Source organism: Vanellus vanellus (genome assembly GCF_965231255.1).
Source record: "Vanellus vanellus genome assembly, chromosome: 19".
NCBI classification, from domain to species: Eukaryota; Metazoa; Chordata; class Aves; order Charadriiformes; family Charadriidae; genus Vanellus; species Vanellus vanellus.
This window is the reverse complement of record NC_138924.1, coordinates 3,602,192-3,621,609: the sequence shown is the minus strand read 5'-3', so window position 1 is coordinate 3,621,609 and position 19,418 is coordinate 3,602,192. Positions and strand designations below refer to the sequence as shown.

The 19,418-nt window shown below is 53.2% G+C and overlaps 1 protein-coding gene across 1 annotated transcript in view; it reads left to right on the top strand.

The window, feature by feature from the left end:
* The window catches only part of GTF2IRD1 (GTF2I repeat domain containing 1), a gene marked incomplete at its 5' end in the record, with an annotated part of 52,316 nt that overhangs the window by 11,154 nt on the left and 21,744 nt on the right, over positions 1–19,418 (top strand). Inside the window, 10 exons of the mRNA XM_082492962.1 lie at positions 1,151–1,297; positions 5,070–5,253; positions 6,349–6,659; positions 7,099–7,188; positions 8,126–8,209; positions 9,165–9,348; positions 10,627–10,652; positions 13,169–13,289; positions 17,147–17,184; positions 18,228–18,308. Of these exons, the coding sequence (XP_082349088.1) occupies positions 1,151–1,297; positions 5,070–5,253; positions 6,349–6,659; positions 7,099–7,188; positions 8,126–8,209; positions 9,165–9,348; positions 10,627–10,652; positions 13,169–13,289; positions 17,147–17,184; positions 18,228–18,308 (1,266 nt within the window). The remainder of the gene's footprint in view (positions 1–1,150; positions 1,298–5,069; positions 5,254–6,348; positions 6,660–7,098; positions 7,189–8,125; positions 8,210–9,164; positions 9,349–10,626; positions 10,653–13,168; positions 13,290–17,146; positions 17,185–18,227; positions 18,309–19,418) is intronic.

Sequence of the window (19,418 nt, the reverse complement as noted above, 5' to 3'; positions counted from 1 at the left end):
CTGAACCTCTGGCTCAGCCTTTCCTGGCGCACGGGGGGAACTTGACAGTGATCAGGATTAATGTCAACGGAGGAGAGTTAGCGCCCAGCCAGGAGGGAGAGTCAGTTGTAGGAGGGTGTGGGTGCGGATGCATTTCACCACCTTGGTAAAACACCCCAAAAAAGTTTTCCAGGGCCCATTTCCCTGCGCTGTGGGAGGGATGCAGAGCTTGCCAGGGGTTGCACGGTGTTGGGTGGCTGTCCTCTTTCTTATGTCTAATTCTGTGGGTACCACAGGTGGTCCTCGTCCCCATCCCAGTGATGTCCCAGCCACGGGCTCTTTTCACGGGAGGGATCCTCGAGCTCCTCCTTGAGCGCCCAGGCAGCATCCACGGCCGATCACCGGCAGGAGCCTGTCGAGGATGATGAAGGAATTAGTCCGCCACCAAAAATCCCTTGCGAATCGTTTTGGATAGAATGGCAATAATGTACTTGTAGTGTTTAATTTTCTGTGCGTTTAGAGATGCAAGGAAGTCGTTGCCGAAGATATGCTTTATTTGAGGTTTAATGGGGGAAATTAGCAGGAAATAGCTGGTATTACCAAGCTACGTGATGCTGAAGGGTAAAAAAGCCTCCAAGAAAGGCGGATTTTCTTTTCCTGAGAGATTGAAGGCTAAGCAGATTGAAACCAGAGAAAAGAAATGCGCTGCCCAATTAATCACAACAGTTTCAGTGCAGCTGAGAGGGTAAAACCAGGGAAGGGGGGGGGCACGCATGGGATGAGCATGTCCCCGGCTGGCGGGGACCAGCCCGGCTCTCGGCAGCGCTGCTGGCACTGCTGCCCACGCTGACACCTTCCCCTGCACGCTGCGGGGTGCCAAGCGCCGTGGCCCCATCTAAGCCGGGGTCTGGGGGGGGTGGGGGGGTGGGAGATGCAGGGGACCTGGCCAGAGGACTTAGCAGACGCCGTGGGGGTGGAGAGGAGCCTGGCACCCATGGGACCCCCTCATCTTGCATGGGGTTTGATGGGCAGTTTGTTCAGCCCTGGTTGAAGTTGGCGTAACCCATCCAGAGGGTTTGATCGCTTTGCAGCCACTCAAAAGCATGCACGGCATCACCCACGGACCCTCTCCGCACCCCAGCATCTCCTGTTTTCTCCTCTCCCCCCGCAGGAGTCCAGCAGAGGAAGGAGCAGGACGCGGAGGTGCAGAAGAAGGCAAAGGAGTGCGGGCGAAGCGTGCTCAGGGTCTCCCCGGACCAGGGATCAGACGTGTACCTCCTCAGGAAGATGGTAGAGGAAGTGTTTGATGTGCTTTATAGTAAGAACCTTCACGCTTCCATTTGGGGATTTGGATTGCCCCCGGGGCTCGCTGAGCTGCCCAGCGCTGCCGCCAGATGCGGCTTTTGGCCCCAGCCCGGCTCCCCAGCGAGGGAGCAGGCGCCTGGCAGGGGCGGCATGGCGGGACGTGCTCCTGCGTAGGGTTAGCGTTGCGTTGAGATGGGACCCGGCCACTGCTTCTTCACTTTCCAGTGCCCTAAACTGGGCAAAAAATTTCCCCGTGCTGGGGGGAGCATCTTCTGTCCCCTCGGCCAGGGGAAGCCTCTGCCGTGCCCCGAGTGTGATTTTCAAGCACCCCTTTACCCCTGACGCCACATCTACAGCACCTCTTTCTCAAGTGCTGTGTCGGGGCTCTGCAGAGACTCTCTCACCCCTTTCCCTGGCAAGTCTATTTAAAAGAAAAAAGATGATTTTTCTAGCAGGCGGCCCCGCAGCCCCGACTCCGAGAGACGAGCTGGTGCCGTTCCAGCACATGCATCATCCCCGGCAATAAAGCTTCTGCAATTAAAATGTAGATGACCATATGGCTGTTGATATGTAACCCAGTGGGTTGCAGAGCTCCCTCCGGGCCCAATCTGCGGAGGCTCGAGCGGCGGCAGCGCCGCCTTCTTGCTCGGGAGGTCCCTGCTGGAGCCCCCAAGGAGTGGCTGGAGGTGGTTGCAGTGCTCCCGGCTCGTCCCCCGGCAGCACCTCTGGAGCTGTGCTGGCGCGGGTAGGAAAAGCGAGGTTGGGTTGGAAAAACAGAGTGGTGAACCCCAATATTCCCCCGTGCCACTGAGAGGGTTGCATTAGCCCAGTGTGATGCTTTGGGGCGGAAGGAGGGGTTCAGGCCGTGTGGCCGGACCAGCTACAGAACCGGGTGTTTTGCTTTCCTGGGTGCAACTCCCCATTGCCATTTGGGATTTGGAGTGTGCTGCCAAGCTCTGCCGGGGCTGTGCGGGTCTCCCTGAGCCTGAAGTGCAGGTGTTACCCCTGTTTATGTGCTGGGTTTGGGGACAGGCTCTGCCACCACAGCGGGAGGGGGATAACGGGTGCTCCCACCAACCGCCCTGGGCTCGCACGCAGGATTCGCTGCTGCTGGCTGTTGCTCGACCCTCGCCGCGCCAGCGCCTGCTGCAGGCTTCACAGACAGAAAGGGGAGATGGCATCCTTTTCCCCGGGGACGAGCGGTCGCTGAGGTTTTCTGAAACCACTTAGAGGACTTGGAGGCGATATTCCCATTAACGGGGGTAATCAAATCCTCTCGCTGCCTTCAAAAGGCTGGGTCCAAGCAGGAAGGAAGGAGAAACACAGCAGAGCCAAGGGAATGTGGCGGTGAGGGTGTTTCAGCGCTGGTTGGATCCCTGCTCTGAGCTGCAGGTCTTGTCCTGCTGCCGGGAGACTCCCAGGCTTTAATTCCTAGGAATATGGGACTTATTCATATATGACATACCATAAATAAGTAATTGCATAACATTTCTTGACCAGGGTGCATTTGCGTGGGGTATTCAGACCGGGTGGCCCATCCGTCAGGATGAGTTTGTGATGCACTTTACCTTGTTGAGGCGCGCAGACGTGCGTGGGGACAAGCTGGCCGGGTCCCCAACCCAGGGTGGCCGGCATTGCTGTGGCAGGAGGAGGCCGGGCATCCCCAGGCCGGTGGTTTTGGCCTGGCATTGGGTGTAATTCTGTCTTTGGGTGAAATTCTGACGTTGGGTGTAATTCTGCCTTTGCTGCTGATTCAGTAGGATCAGCCCTTTCCAGCTGCTGGAAGGGGAAACCCGCCAGGTGGATGCTCCCCTCCCGGCATGCCCACTGGGAAGACCTTCTTCTGGTTGAGTGGGGAGAAATACCGCAGGAGATAGTATGTGCCCCAGGGTGATTCTGTTCCCAACATCGAGAGGACTGTCAGAAATTAACAGTTATCTTTCTTAAGGTTGGGGTTATTTTTTATCCTTTCAGTCACCTCCCATCAGCAGGGATTGGAAACAAAAAATCTTAGAAAATGCTCAGTCAAAAAGATCGCGTATTCCCTCCAGAGCCGGGTAATCTCCGCACCAACAGGATGACTGATTACCGCTGGCTTCTATTAAACAGGCATTAATGATGATTATTGTCTCTCTTTAGCTAAACCACGAGTCTCTGCACGGCAGCGTGAGGTTTGGTGAAGGTCACTTTGACAGTGATGCATTCCCCATAAAAATATGTTTGGGGAGTTGTTGAGTGTTGGGTTGATAAGGAGCCGCCATGGGCATCGGGAGCTTCTCCCCATCGTGAAGAGAGTTGATGGAGGGAGGTGGAAAGCCACTAGAGTTGGTACATCGGGGCAGGGAAACTGTCAGAGCTCTCCGGGCTTGTACTCGTGGTGTTGTGGTGCAAAGGTTTGGTTTGAAACTTCTGTTATTGGCTTAATTAAAACATCATCATCCTGCCTATAAGGAGCCTTGATGGCTCATGCAAGTCGCACATCGTTAGTTGTCACGTGTTGCTTCAAAGAACATGTTGAAGAAATCACTTTTAATAAGGACTTGCTGACAGTGCCACAAGTTTCCCAGGGTTTCTGTAAGATCTTTTGGTGGCGTTTTGTTTTTTTAAAGACGAGAGAAAAAAGAAAAGATTTTGAAGAAAAGCAACAATATAAAATCCCACAGCTATTTAAAGGTCCTATAATCTCCTCTGCCTGCCCCTCAACCTGGAGACGAAGGCGCAGACACCTTGCCATGTGGCCAGATGTTCTGCATCTGGACAGTGCTTTGCCAGACAGGTCGCATTCCTGCACGGCTGTTTCTTCTGCTTCATGCTTTCAGCACCAGCTTTATTGGTCGCGGTGATCTGGGTAGGTTTCCAAAGTAATTTTTCCACAGAGAGCAGCTCAAGAGTTTGGTCGTTCCTTGAGACCCTTCAGAAAGGGCTGATTTTCTGACGGTGTCTTGGCTGGAGAGCACCGTACGCATCCCCGGTTTAGGCACGTGGGCTCTTTAGCCGGTTTAGGAAATCTCTGTATAGCTGTGATGCTGGCTGGTCATCTTCCACTGCCAGGGAAGGGAAAGCCGTTTGCTCCCAACTCCTTGGAAGCATTTTGGTGTCAGAGGTACAACGCAGCCAGCCTCGCGTGGTGGGGACACGGGGGGGACTCTGTGCCCATCGTCAAGGGGAGCGGGTGAGATTTCCGGGCTGCTGGAGGCGATGATGCAGTCAAGCGTATCGACGTTCGTGCTGCCTGCGAATGGTGGGATGAAGGGAGACTGTTGGCTTTTTTTTGCCTCGTCTCTCAAAGTGCATTCAGGCTACCTGACAGCACCAGCAATCAGAGTACTTTCCATTCTTCCAGGAGGTAAAATAAGAAAACTGACTGAAAATAAGGTTCCCAGAATATCTCAGTAAACACGAGATAAAAATCAGCGCGAGCCCTTCAGCCTCCTTTGTCAGCTCTCGGCTCCCTCCCGGCTTGCCGGCGGCCACATCCCTTGCTGGCAGGCGTCCGGGCGCTGCCGGGGGGGTGGGCTTGTGCCAAGTGACCCCAACTGAGGATTTTACTGTGCAACCCAAAAGATGAGACATCTGCTTATTGGCTTTTGTGAGCTTTTTATTAATTAGCTCTTATAGAAAGGGCTTGGAGGGCCTTGCATGCTAAGTGCGGAGGTAGGAAGCGGTTTTCTTCTCATAACGTTTCCGTCGGGATCTCTTGCTCTTGCATTTACTCTTCCAGCCCGGCTCGGCCGTGGTCTGGAGCGTGGGGTGCCCACTGGTGTGTAACTCTGCCCCCTCCCCAGGTGAAGCTGTGGGGAAGAGCAGCGTGGTCCCTTTGCCGTATGAGAGGTTCCTGAAAGAGCCGGGCTCGCTGGCGGTGGCTGGCTTGCCCGAGGGGATCAGCTTTAAGAAACCCATGGAATACGACGTGAAGTCCCTGATGGCCATCTTAGAGCACAGCCACAGCATCCGCTTCAGGCTAAAAAGGTAATTTGGGGGATCCCCACAGGGGCAGGAGGGCAGCAAGCGCTTGGCATGGCGGCTCTTATAGACACCAGTGGATGGCAGAGATTTTGTGCGGAACAGGCAGGAGGGTCCCTCCCATGTCCCAGCTTCTCCCCCAGACCCAGAAACCTGGGTCCAGCCGTGCCAAACCCAGCCTTGCGTGGAGGTTCATCAGTGTCAGGTGGCTCGAGACCATTTTGGACTTGTTCCTATAATAAGCGTGTGTAAACGTGCGCATTAACCACATCGCTTTACGTGTCTCCGCCAAAATTTCCGCTGCGGTAAGCTAAGTGCTTTTCTGTCTCCAGAGGGGTTTCCAGTGTAAATGCTGCAAGCTTCTTCCCAGGCTGAAATGGGGTTTTTAATGCCAGACGAGGAGGGAGGAGGGGGACCGTGGTGCGGCGAACTCCCCATTTTGGCCATGTTTTTGCAAGGGGCTCAGCGGTTTTGGGTGCGTTTCTTCTGCGTTTGCCTGGCTGGCGGCACCTCGGATCCATTCAGAGAAATGCTGAGCACTACCGAATACCTCCTCTGAAGGCTCGGCATTTCTGGAAAATCAGGCTGAGACAGCTAAAAGTAGGACACACAGAATTTGAGCAGTCTGTAAGCTCACGGCCGCTTGTCTCACGTGAAGCACATGGGCTTCCTGGGTCTGAAGCTCATCCTTGGGCTGACTAAGGTCGCTGTTGGATGTGCCATGGGTCCTGGGGGCCAGGATGGGCAATGGAGACAAGTGGTTATGGTCACACGAATCATTTTACTCCTTAAACATTCTCTGGGCTGTGGAGCTAGGTGGCTCTGCCCTAGCTAATATAAGCACTTTGAACTGCCGTAAGACCAACCTGCTCCACCTAAAGAGGACAAAAACGATGCAGGTGCCTAAAGAAGCTGGAGGAGGTTGGGTGATGGCTGTAATTTCTGAAACAAAGAGCCCGGCAGCGGCAGTGCAGCCTGTCCCACCCTCCCGGGCATGGCTCTCCTTCCCCCTCTGCATCCTTGCTTGTCACGGCTTAACAGTGCCACAGACACGAAGGAACCTGGTTTTTTTTCCTCCTCTTCTCCCTTCCTTTCCCTCAGGCCAGCAGATGAGCCCAGCCGAGAGCCGAACCCCAGTGTCGAGTTGACTTGTACCTCCCTCGCCTCCAAGGGCGGCCGGGACTCTGGTGCCAACGGCCCCGTGGCCAAACCCGCCGGCCAGGACGCCCCCTCCGCCGTTGCCGTCACCAACTTCTTATACGGCGTCTCGCTGCCGACCCAGCTCGCCGTCGACCTAAAGCAAGAGGTGTCCTCCGGCCTGCCCGGGCCGAACGCGGCCGGCGAGGCGCTGCTGCCCAGGCCCGCGGGAGAGCTGAAGGTGCCTTCCTCACAGGAGTACAGCGACTGCTGTGGTAATAGCCTGGAGTTTGCTCTCAGACGAGGGCCTGGTGCGAAGCCCACCCCCCCCCGGCGCTGACAGGGGACAGGCCCGGGTGTTTTGGTGGTCCTCGGATGAAAATTGGTGCAAAGCTTGGCCCGTATGGAGATGAGCAGACCCACCCCCCACCCCCGCCATGTCGCGCTGCTGCGGCCCTTCCCCGGGTGTCTCTGAGGCGCACCTCCATTTTTGCCCTGAAACACCGGGTGCTGTGCCACAAGGCTGGAGGGGCAGCCGGGGGGGACGGTGGGGGCTTGGTCTGGCCAGGACCCCGCCGGGTTGCATGGAGGAGAGCCGATGGAGTCAGGTCGGCATCACCAGCAAGGGGGACAGCACCCTGGGGCTTGTTCGGGTGCCCGGAGCATCGGTCAGGCTCTCATCAGCCCTTTCTCCTTGTCTCCCCTCTTGTCCAGGACAGAAATCGTCGGTCTCCGGAGGTCCCCTCATCCAGAATGTGCACTCATCGAAGCGCATCCTCTTCTCCATCGTCCACGACAAGACAGGTCTGTGTCCCACTCCGGCACTGGGGGCGGCCGGCAGCCACCTCTTAGGGAAAGGTTTCCCCCTGGCCCCATCTCTCCCCAGCGGTCTCCCAGCCATCACCACACGCTCTGCAGGGACCCAGCAGCGCTGGAGGTGCTGCAGCGGGGGATATTTTTCCCTTTGCTTGCTGCAACATCTCAGCATCACAGCCGAGACCTTCATCCCTGCACGGGTCTGTCCCTGCCATCTCCACGACGCTGGGTCCTCAAGCGCTGGCAGCCGGCTGGGAAATCCCATCCCCGCTTCCTGCACGGGGAACAGAGGCACGGCTTTGGGTGAGGCCGTTTGCCCGAGCTGCAAAGAGCAAATACCCGCCGAAAGCTTGGCGTTATTTCAAAATAACTAAAACCCACTAACCCCGGCGTGATTCTGCAGCGGTGCCCGGGGGGATCAGCAATGGGGAGGAGACTCTGCCATTTCCCCACTTCCACCCCACCCAAGGGAAATGCAACCTAAAAATGCTGACGTGTTTACATCAAAACCCTTGCTTGCCTGCGTTAAAAAAAAAAAAAGTATATATGGGTGGGAAAGTTGGAAAAGAGAAGGAGATGAAAAAGCTCCTCTGTGAAATGGCCGAGCCTTTCAAAAGTTCATTTCAGGTTGAGTTTGCTCTGTCCCGGAGGGTCTTTCATTTCAGGGTTGAGAAGTTTTATGGGGTCATTCCTTAGGAATCTGCTTTGCACACACGCGGCTGCAGAGGAGGTTGCTTGGGGCTGGGGCTGGGGAAGCCCAAACCTTATCTGCCAGCCTGGCAGAATCTGCTCAGGAAGAGGGAAATCATTATTTTTAAAGAAGCAAAGTCTTGTTCCTGCTTCCCAGCGCTTCGCACGAGAAAAGTGCATCTGCTGTGTATGAACCATATGGAAGTTCCTTATTTCTTATATTTTGTTTTGATAGATAAGTGGGACAGTTTTATAAAAGAAACTGAAGATATCAACACCCTTAGGGAGTGCGTGCAAATTCTGTTTAACAGCAGATATGGTGAGTAGGAGTTAATATCCCATTATGCATCTGCAGCGCTTGTGGTTTGCATATCATTATATAGCAATCATTTTTGTTCCCTAACACAGCAGCAGAAGCCATATGCTAGAGCTCCCTTCTCTTCCTAACACATTTAGCCCAGCAGCTCCCAGTCTCTGGGTGCCTGCTGAAGGTTATGTCAATATTTCTATTTGGAGCCCCCCCCACCATCGAGGAATTTACAACTGGGCTGTAAAACAGCCCCGGTCTGAAGCATGACACACCAGGTCAGAGCACCCGGGTCCTGCTGGCACTTGCAGGCGAGGGGAAGCGCCGGCACGCCACCGTTTTCAATTAACGTGGCAGGGGAAAAAAGAAAATTGTCCTTATTGCAGCTGCTTTTTTTCCACCTGCATGGCTTACTGGTGTTGCTGGCACTTCCCTTGCCATGGACAGTGCTTTTGGGTTAGATCCTGGGTGTTTGGGTCGCTGTAAGCTCAGGAGTGGGTTGATGGGCTGGAGGTTGTCACCTGTACCGTCCTCATCGGGCTGTGTAATTCATGAGTTAAAGATGGGCTATAAATACGGGCTATGTAACTTGTGAGTTATATATGGGCTATAGATGAGCTCTGTAAATTATGAACTGAATATGTGCTATGCAACTTGTGAATTATATAGCTCAGTGACCTGCTGTGGTCACAGGGAGGTTGGGGACAGCACGTGGGCCAGCTCGCCCCTGGTTTGAGCAACACCGGGTGTGTTTGGGGGTTTTGGAGGGCATCGTTAGCTGTGTTTGCTGCTGCATTGTCTCCCCGTTGTCCCATCTGCCGTGGGCAAGCTGCTCCCAGGGCTCACCTCTGGGACAAGCAAAGGAGAAGAGGGCAGGAGGCACTTGAGTTCAAGCCTTTACACCTTCGTTTTATCATCTGTAAAAGTAAAAGCATGTTTAAGTGAAAACCACGCATTCACCTTTCAGCCGAAGCCTTGGGGTTAGACCACATGGTCCCCGTCCCGTACCGGAAGATTGCCTGCGACCCCGAGGCAGTGGAAATCATCGGCATCCCGGACAAAATACCCTTCAAAAGACCTTGCACCTACGGTGTCCCCAAACTCAAGCGGATACTGGAGGAGAGGCACAACATCCATTTTGTCATCAAAAGGTGGGTGGGTGGCGAGGAAGGCAAGGGAGAGTGCATGGCCTCGAGGGGGCTCGGGGATTCAAGCTACATTCCCTCCATGCTCACAGGGTTTGTTTCGACACCCAAAACTCACTTTAGCCTTTTTTATGGAAAAGAGCTTCACAGCTCTGCCCCCCTCCCTCCCCCGTCTCCTCAACCCCTGTTTTCCCTCGCACTCTGTCTTTCTTGCAAGGCTGTGGCAGGGCTGGCCGTACCATGGTCACCCCGAGCCCCGCCACCCTGTTGTAAGTCCGTGCAGGCATTGCTGGTGCCACCCTAAGCATTTCGGGCGATATCGAGACCCTTTGATTGCAGCATGACTCTCTCCAATGGCATTCAGCGGATGGGAGCGGTGCCTTTGGGTGGGAGGAGGAACATCCATATTCATGCCGCACGGGGATTCCCCTCCACCTTGTTTTGTGGTGATCACTTATGGACATCCTATATATACGATGATAAGGATGTATCGCCTACAGGCAGGGCGTAGTGTCTTGGTGTCTGCATTTACACTGGAGTAGGAGTGGACGCTTTCCCGGTTATCTCTGCACCATGCAACCCCTCTTTGCTTCTCTGTCAGGAAAATCCGCTTTATGATTTATTTATTCGATCCCTGCCTGTGCAGCACTTGTTTTGTTCCCCTGCTAGAGGTGTGAAACGATGGTGCAGAAAAACCCCGGCTAAGGCTCCCAAGGGGGCTAAAATCACTGACATCAACAGGACTCAGGCATCCTAAAAGGAATTAGCTTTCCAGATGTCGACTAGTGGAGGAGCAGCTTTGTCCCGCACTGCTTGGGCTGCACCAGGCTGGATCAGGCCCCAGGACGTGCCCTTGAACGCTCTTTGCTCCCATGAGCAAAGTTATGGGTGGCACCAAAATGTGATATTCAGGAGAGAGGGGGCATCTGGTCGATGGTCAACATCATAAAGTGAAGGTCCAGCAACAGTTACTTCAATCCCATTGTGTCTTTTGGTAAAGCCAGGCTGTTGCAGCCTCATTTAATAAGTTAATTAAATGAAGAGAGTGACTTATAAGCAGATTTAAAGGTACTTTAGTTAAAAAGCATGTGCTGTAAGATTGCTTGGTTGCACAACAGGCTAAAAGGCTTTTTTTTTCCCCCCCCTGAAAATTCATTCCCTTTTTTTAGGGAATGAATAAAACTACCATTTTGACTTGGTTTAATGTTCTTCGTTAATAAAACCTAAAATTCAGTCATTAGTAGCACCTATTTCTAATCTCTTTTTTTTTTCCTTTCCTCCTAGGATGTTTGACGAGAGAATTTTTACAGGTACGTTCTCCATGTCCTTTGATTTATTGCCCACAAAAATGAAAGTTTATCCAGAGAAGCAGAGTTGAAATAATGTCACCTGTAAGCAGCAAAAGTGTAGGACACGTGCAGTTATGCTCAGTGAGGAGAAGCCTCGCCTGTGCCCTACACCCGGGCGTGCTGAGATTGCCTTCGCCTGGGATCTGTACAAGCACTGTGCGCCCCTTAAATAGTGTTTTGAAGGTCTAAGTGAGAAATTCCCCCTCTCTGTGCCGGGCTAAACTGCAGCTACAGGCAACACACAGCATGTTTCTGTGCTTTCAGGAGGAAGAAAAAATCACTGCTGGGTTCCTCACTAGTAAATTATTCTGGTTTTTTTTTTTTTTTTTTTGGCTGCAAAGTGCTAGCATCATCCAGCCGCTGACTGTTTTAAAAAGAAAAACAAGAAAAATTCATTTTTTCAGTGACAAAACCCTGGGGAGGGGGTTTCTTCGGCTTTCTTTGCCCTGTGTTTTTGCTCGTTTTGGTTTGAGCTGGGGAAGCCAGGCGAAGCGCTTCTTGGCAAATAAAATGAGACGGGTACTGGTGCTGTCCGACCCGACCCTCACTCCAGCAGCTGCCCTCATCCCACCGCACTGATACCTGCCTGAACTGTCGCACTGCACCCGAATTTATCACCGCCCAGCCCCACTCACAGATCGCCTGGGCTTGGCTTGCAAGTAAAGACGTGTTTTGGGGTTGTTGTTTTGTGGTGTTTTTTTTTTGTCTCAAGCTGCCAACCCCGCACACTGGCCTGGCAGCTTTCCCGACAGACACCACCTTCTCGTCTGGCATCTCTGCTGGCTGAATTAACCCCTGTGGCCCCACGACAGCCCCAGCCCCAGGGGTGCTCCCTGGGGACGATGATGCCAGAGCCACTCAAAGGGGACCTCCAGCAGAGCCTGGAGGGGGTCCCACCTCCGTGGGGGGTTTCTTTGTCTCCAGCCCCATTAATGACTTTGTTTCTCAAGGAAAGGATTCTTTAAGCTGTAACTCGTCCCCAAGGGACGGAGCACGGAACTGTGTCTTGGGATGCTTGGATTTTCCTTGCAAATCCATCAGGATTGCTGGTATCCGGGGGGAGGCATTGTGTATGTCTGTACATCAGCTCAAGAGCCGCTGATGGTGGTGCAAGTGGAAATTAGGAGATGAGGAAGCAAACCCAGCAGGACTGGGGCGGATGGCAGTTCCCCCTCCCCTGCCTGGTCCCTGCAGGGCTACCAGGAGCAAAACACATTAAACCTGGCTTTTTGTGATTCGCGTCAGCACATCTGACTGTGCAAAAAAAAAAAAAAAAAAAGCATCTGCTGAGTCAGGAGGTGCCATTTTTGCAAAGACACTATTTTCCAAGCGGAGCTGTATTTTAAATTGCCAACTGCAAAGTATCCCAAAGCTTCCCCGTACAGTTTTGCTCACCCTTTAATTAAAATACCCACCACTGCTAGGAAACCTATTTTTGCTACTCCCCTGGGTAGCAGCTTCAGGCAGGCTTCGCTGCTGCAAGAACAAGATTTGGTCCATAGAAAGCACAAATTAAAAGGAGCCTTTTGGACTGTCGGTAGATAAATAATGTCTTTAAGGCTCTATATTGCTGCTGGTCCCATTGCCAGAGCCCTGCCCTTTTCCCTTGCAGTCTGGAGCCGAAAGGAAAAGCTTCATTTTCCCACAGACGGGATGTGTTTTGGAAGGGTGGGGATGTCACGGTGGCACTTTGAGACCAGCGAAGGGCCTTTGGCAGCCGCTGTTTAACAAGACACCTACATGGTTTCTGCAGCCTCGCGGCGTAATTTCATTCCCTCCTTCCCCCAGCGCTAATCCTTCAGCTCTTCGCTCACCTTCCCTGCCCAATGTTCATTTCCTACCCTGCCTTCAGACCGCTCTTTTCATCTCCAAGGTCATTGCTGAGGTTTCTTTTCAGCTCCTTTCAGGTTGCTGAGGAACGGGGAAGGGAAAGAGGAGGTTTTTCATGGTGACAGGATGCTTTTGTCCCTCTCTGTGTTGCTGCAGCAGAGATTTCTCCTGCTGCAGGTGGGGCTTGGAGCTGCCTGTATCACCGCTGCCCTGGGCTTTGCCGAGCTCCCATCCAGCACAGCCCATCCCCTCCTTTGGGACAGGGCTGTCCCCACTTTGGGGACACTGGTCCATGGCCCTGGCCCTGCCTGGGTTTCCCAACCCCAGTCCCCACCTCTCAGCACCCTGTCCCGGCAGACAGCCCTTTCTGGAGATGCTCCATCCCCAGCAGGGCTTCCTACCACACACTTAATTATGCAGAGGTTTAAGCAAATGTCTTGCTATTATTTTAACGTGTAAACCCAATTAAATCTGCACCCGTCTCTTTGCAAGCAGGTGGCTCTTGAAAACCTGTCCCCCACCCTGACCTCAGCTCTGGGACTAGGAAGGGAACAAGTCGGGGTGGAAAAACTGCATCGTTGGCATCTCTGGTTGCTAATTCTGGTTTTGCTTTTCTTTCCAAAATCGCCCTACGCGCCCGGCACCAGGAAGCAAATTTACCAAAGATCCAACCAAGCTGGAGCCCTCCAGCCCCCCCGGGGAGATCTCCCCCGAGCCGCACCGCGGGGCCACGCTGGACCTGGTGGGGACCTCTCAGGCCAACAGCAGGTAAGTGGCACTCCTGTCCCTCAGCCACCACAAAGTGACATCCCTCAGAGAGTTATTTTGGGGTTGTTAACGTGCACAGCAGGTTATTGCTGCGCACATCAGCTGGGAAATATGGGTGCGGGAGAGTGCAATTCGGTAAGGTGCAGCGCTGGGGAGATGTTGTAGGTAAGGTGGTGGGAAGGTGAGTGGCTGTAAGGGCTTTGCTTTCCTGCCTCCCTAAAAACCCCCTGCGACGGTTCAGCTAGCCGGCACCCGAGGAGGCTGAGCACCCCCGTCCTATTGTAAGCCAAAATAGCAAAGTTTGGAATCACTGATCTTGTACAAAACTGATGAAATCAGGGCTGCGCCTGGGCAGGATGGGATTACCTGCAGGAACAATCTCTGGTGTTGAAGCATGGCCTAAGGATTCACCCTCAGCCAGCATCATCACACAACATCCTGCTAATTAAGCGTTACTTGTTTATAAAGCTCACAGGGACACTAATAGCGGATTAACAGATGTTTTAATAAAGGTGGGGTTATAGAGTTCATTGGGGCAGGAGGCTTTTTATGAGAATACCGGTTTCTGGTAAAACCGTGCCACGATCTAGACTGGTCAGTAACGTGCTGGCAGTGCCTATGGAGCATACGGCACTGCTTTCCAACCCGTGCTGGGAGATCCAGAAGGTATTTCTCTCCGTGTAGCCCCAGTTTCCTTCATTTTTGCTTCAGCTGGTCAGAAGCAAGTTAATGTTTAGCCCCAACATTTATCTTTAAGATCACTTTAAATAAGAGAAGTGGGGCAGCAGTTTGTAGCAGTATGACTGGTGCTCGCGGGTGAGGCTGTGCCGCAGGGAAAGGAGCCCTTTCCCAGTCTTGCCCCGCACAGACTGCTCGACTGTGGATGGATTTACGAGCAGCAAAATGAGCTTTGCTGGGATGTCCATCCGCACACCCATGCTGGGGGCCACCGGCTGCAGGGAGGCTCAGGAGCAGGGCTGTAGGAGCAAGCGCTCCTCAGCCTCTCTGGCACAAAGTCTTGTTGCCCAGTGCTGACATCTCCACCAGCCGGGGCTGTGGACTGTGCTATGGAGTCAGTATCTTCTGCAGGCTGGGATGGGGAGATGGGGTAGCTTGTCTCCTCCGTGGCATGCGTGGGGTTCCCTTCCCTCCTTGGTTCTTCATTGACGTGAACCTGCTGTGATGCAAGGCAGAGCCAACCATGGGCATGGGAAGGGGGTTAAGATGACGAGTGGTTGGGTTGGCTTGCCTGGACCAGGTCTCTGTGGGTGATGTTGGTTTGCTCTGGGCATTGACATTGTACCTGGGTTGAAATGGTCGGTGCTCAGCGTGCAGGTGTCACCCCCAAAGGACAGCAACCCCAAATGCTGTGCTGGTGAAGCAGGGCCGTGGCAGCACGGCCACTTGCCCGCTGTGCCGGAGGGAGGCTGGCGATGGCCGCCTTTGAGCATCTGTGCCGGAGCGGGGCTGGCTGAGTCACTCCGGCACCTTTCATCAGCAGTGAGCTCAGTGCACCGGGAGAGTCGGCCCTTTCCAACCATTTAAAACGGGTTGGAGGAATCACACGCCACAAGTGCCTGTTTCTCCTCCCAGTGATGAAGGGATTCTGGATGAGAATCTTCACCAGAGATGTCTGTGGTGGGAACTCGACTGGGCTGGGTCTCAGCCTGAGGTGCTTCACTGATGTTATGGGGAATTAAACTTGAATCTCCAGGATCCCCAGCTGGGGCTTAGCTACAAAACCATTTCTTAGCCAGCTCTGGATTGCTCTCTGCACCTTGCTGAGTCGCTCCGTGTCTGGAGGCGTTTAGACTTGGGGAGTGGCAGAGCATCCGTTGCGTGCTGGATGCCAGGGGGAACGGTGATGCTTCAAATACCACTGGCCTCAGCACGCTGCAGGGCTGAAACCCAGCCTGAGGCTTCTCGTTTTCCCGTTCATTTGTTAACATTTGCAATTAGGACACTTTTAATTTTTCCCGCAGAAGATCCTACTGTGCAGTTAAATAGGTGTGACTGGAAACAAGGAGGTGGAAGGACAGGATATTAGGGATGCCGAGCTGGTTTCTGCAAAGAAATAGGTAGACAATCAGCTGACGTGTGTCTGTGGGAGTGTGCCGATGGGGTGGGAGCTGAGGTTTGCCGCTGCAGAGCTCTGAGGGCAGCCAGAGGCTTGTGTTCCCCACTCTGTCCTCACCGATGCTGTGCCATCCCAGTCTCGCCTGCCGCACCCCAGCTGTGGGCCAGGTAGGGGTTGCACGGTGCGGTAAAACCGCTCTAGAAGACCCTGTGGGGGAAAAATAGGGTTTTTTAGGGGTGGTTTGTACCCAGACGCATGCAGATCACCCTCCCCGTGGTGGTGCTGTGATGTAGGCTGGGCCGGGCCGACAACCTTCCACTGGTGTGAATGTCACACAACGTGAAGATCATCCTGGGGTCCCTTTCAAATTTATCCTAGCTATGTGTGCTGTGTGTATTGTGCCTTGTTCCTGCTTTACGCTGTGTGCGTGCATATTGAATCGGGCCACGGACCCCAAGCTTCTCATGCACCTCTGGTTACAGAGGGAGTCATGAACTGCAGTGGTGGGGTACAGCTTGCTTCACCTGCCGCGGGGGTGAACTTAAATCCCCCAAAATCTCCCAATGCATCGGTAACACCTATCTGCAGGAATATTCAAATACAGGGATATTCAAATCCCACTTTGTTCTTCCTGGGAATGAGAAACCTCGGTTCCCTGGTTGGAGCAGAGCATTTCCATAGCAGTGGTCCACCCAGGTCAGAGTCCAGTCCCAGGGAAAGAGCAGTGCCAGATACTCCAAGGAGAAGGGCCAGACACTGCGGGGTGGAAACGTACCCCCCAGGGAAGCCCTCCTCCCAAATTTCCCTTGGGAAAGGTTGACTTTGACCTGAAGTGGGAGAGTTTAACCCCCGCCTTCCCAAGGCTCCTAGGTTATATATACAGTACTTTCAAAACCAGAGATCCTGTCCACCCATACCACGTTTAGGGAGAACATTTCAAGAGCACTCCTGGCTTCCCTCACAGTGCCCGTAATTTGTTCTGCTGACACCACTGAGTGAATTTAGGCGAGCGAGGAGTGCTTTTGAACATCCCCCTGAGCCAACAGGGATGTGGTGCTGGCTCAGAAGGGTTTTCCTTCCTCCTGAAGGACCAGCGTTGTGGAGGAGCGTGTTTTCCAGTGCTGTTCCTTAGATCGTTTACTGCCAAAGCGCTGTGGTTGTTCTTGTTTAAGGAGAGAGACAGAAAGCAAATGCATCCTGAGAATGCAAAGCAATCTCATTTGGATGCTGAACACCTTGGGTAAATTCCTGAGCCTGCAAAGTTAACTGTAGACACAGGTTTGGGATAGCGCCCAGTTTTCAGGGCAGAATAAATATTTACCAAATCAATTGACTTTTTTCCTTTCTCCCTATTTGCTTTAGCTCCACGAGTAACCACATTGTAATGATACTTTATGCACCACTCTCTGCCGCAAAGTGATGGAGTCGACCAAGTTTAAAACCAAGCTTAAAACCCCTCTTGCTTTCAGGAGCTCTCTGCTGTGGTTACATCCATCAGTGTCTAGCAGCAGGGCTGATGCCAGGGGAGAGTTTGGGAGCAGGGCTTGGTTGCAGAGAAACCCACAGACCCTGGCTTCTCCTTGCAGCCACGGATGCCGTGCCACACCTGGGACAGTGGGTACAGTGTCCCCGAGGACCCCTCCGCAGCCCTTGCCTGGCATCGCAGGGAGCTGCGGTGTTTCTCCCTCCTGCCAGGCTCAGTCCTACACAACATCGCTGGGGTTTAAGCTCTCTCTTTGGTTGCTCCATTACCACCTCTCTTGTCTCCTTTCCTTGCCAGGTCCGAGAAGTGTAGTGTTTCTGAAAGCTGTGAACCAGGTGAGGAATAATTTTTTTTTTTTTTCTTGCAAAATAGTGATATTGGGGGATGGGGGAGGGGGGAACTAGACAAAGCTTCCTGCAAAGTAACTTGGATGTGTGGCACCAGTTACCTGGTTGCCCCACAGGGCAGTTCTCTCAGGATTTTATCCCCATTTGATAGATGCAGAGATGAAAACTCCTACCCTGTGACCCTCCAGCTGGGTCCCAAAAGTGCATAAATTGAAATAACAAGACTTAAGCACGTGCTTAAAAAATGATGCTTGAGTTCCCTTCTCCCTGAAAGCTGCCACTGTTGGGTCACAAGAAATCAGTGGTGTCAGTGCTCTGAGCACTGCAAACGAGAAGTGCTTTTCCCCAGGTTTAGCAGGTTGGACCCATTGCAATGCCGCACTGAGCCTGGCTGTCCTGCCCGCCCAAGTTGCAGGCTCTGACTCAGCTCCAGGCAGCTGAGGTCCCACCCGAAATGGGGAAATTTATGTGGAGATAAGAGGCAGCTGGGCTCAGCACAGTAGGCAGCATCCTCCCGGGGCAGCCTCTGCAGGCGTTCAAACCACGCTGAATTTTGCTGGGGTTCAGCTGGTCATGCCCTGATGTGATGTGGCTGCAGTCGGCCCTCCCAAAGCACAGGTCCACAGAGGAGCTGGTCCCAAACATGAGTTTGGGAGCATTAAAAATGCCAGGAACGCCCACTGGAAATGGGTCCTCCTGTGTCCCAACCAGTGATTGTTGGCGACCCAGTTTGTTTTAAGTGAAGTACGCCAGGAAACGAGTGCGTAACAAGGGCTGGTGGCCAGTTTGAGGGCACTAACAGCTCCTGCCAGCTGAACTGTTTGCAGAGGCCATGCCCGCAGACATCCTTTGGGTTCCTCCTTGCCATGGCCTTGATGCCACTGGGCCACTTGGCTAAAGCCTCGTTGCTGCAGGATGCTCAGCTGGCACTGAAGTCATGGCCTGCCATGGTTTCCCTGCCCACACTGGTGGGCAGATGCGGCATCTCTTGTTCCTGTTGGCGATTGCCTTTCGTTGCCTTTCCCTGGTAGGTACCTCAGGAGAGCTGGGTGGGATCAGGCAGATCAAAATCGAGCCGGACGAGCTGGACATCATCCAGATCACCGTGCCAGGTAGGTGCTGGGGTACCGGCTGTGTGCAGTGGCCTCTGCACAGGCAGCGCTGCTGTGTGGCATCTCGGCGTGTTGCTTTGAGAAGAGGTGTTTGTGGGGGTATCTCCTCGCTTGGAAGGTCCCCCCATGCCCTAGTCTTTCTTCACTGGAGGTCATATTAAGGATCATATCAGGAATTAGTGGGTTTCCTGGCAGTAGTGCAAGGTGGTTTAGGGCTTGCTCTTGTTTCTCACTCTCCTTCATCGCTTTTCTGTGTTGCCTTTCCCCTGGAGAAAGCGAGCGTGGTTTGCTGCTTTCCTTCACGCGCAGGCTTGGAGGATCCCAGGTATCAAGCATGGGATGCTTTTGATGAGGACCTTAATTTAGAAAACCAGCCTGGTTATGAAGTGTTCATAAGAACAGGTTTAATATTAAGTACGTGTTGAAAACGTGTTGGAATCGGTGATGCTGATGTATTTCCCTATGTTTCTGCCCCGAGAGGTCAGTGGCAATGGGTGGTGATGGAGATGAGTGGTTGGGTGCTTGAGGGGCAGCCGGGAGAGTCGATTTCCACTTAGCTGACCTGGATAGCATACCGGATGGTAGGATGATCCTCAGGGTTTAATGACTGGATAGTTAGCACTTTGCATTTTCAGTGTGCTTTACAAACATTAATTAATAATCTCACCAGAATGAGGGCAGCAACGGGGCTCCTGACATGCCCAATGGTGAGTGATGCTGGGGACAGCAGTGACACCCAGCCCCACCGGGCTGGGGCGATCTCTGTTGCACCCGGCATTCTCCTTAATACAGGGATATTTGGGGAGTCACACCAGGCTTATCATAGAATGGACTTAACGTATGGTTATGTCCTGATTTGAGGGGAGGGAGAAGGCACAAGGTACAGCAGTAGATCAAACATTTTAATTTTCAGCTTGGCAGCTAATGGAAGAGAAGAAAGCTAATACCTGGCGAGCTGGCGGTGTGTGCGAGGAGGAGGAGGAGGTGTTATCACTTCTCCAGTGCCGGGCAGATCACACTTCAAGTCCAGAGTCCACCTTTTCTTAGTTTATTTGAAGATCGAGTTCAATCAGAGGGAGTACAGCTGAGGGCAGGGAGGAGGATTAATAG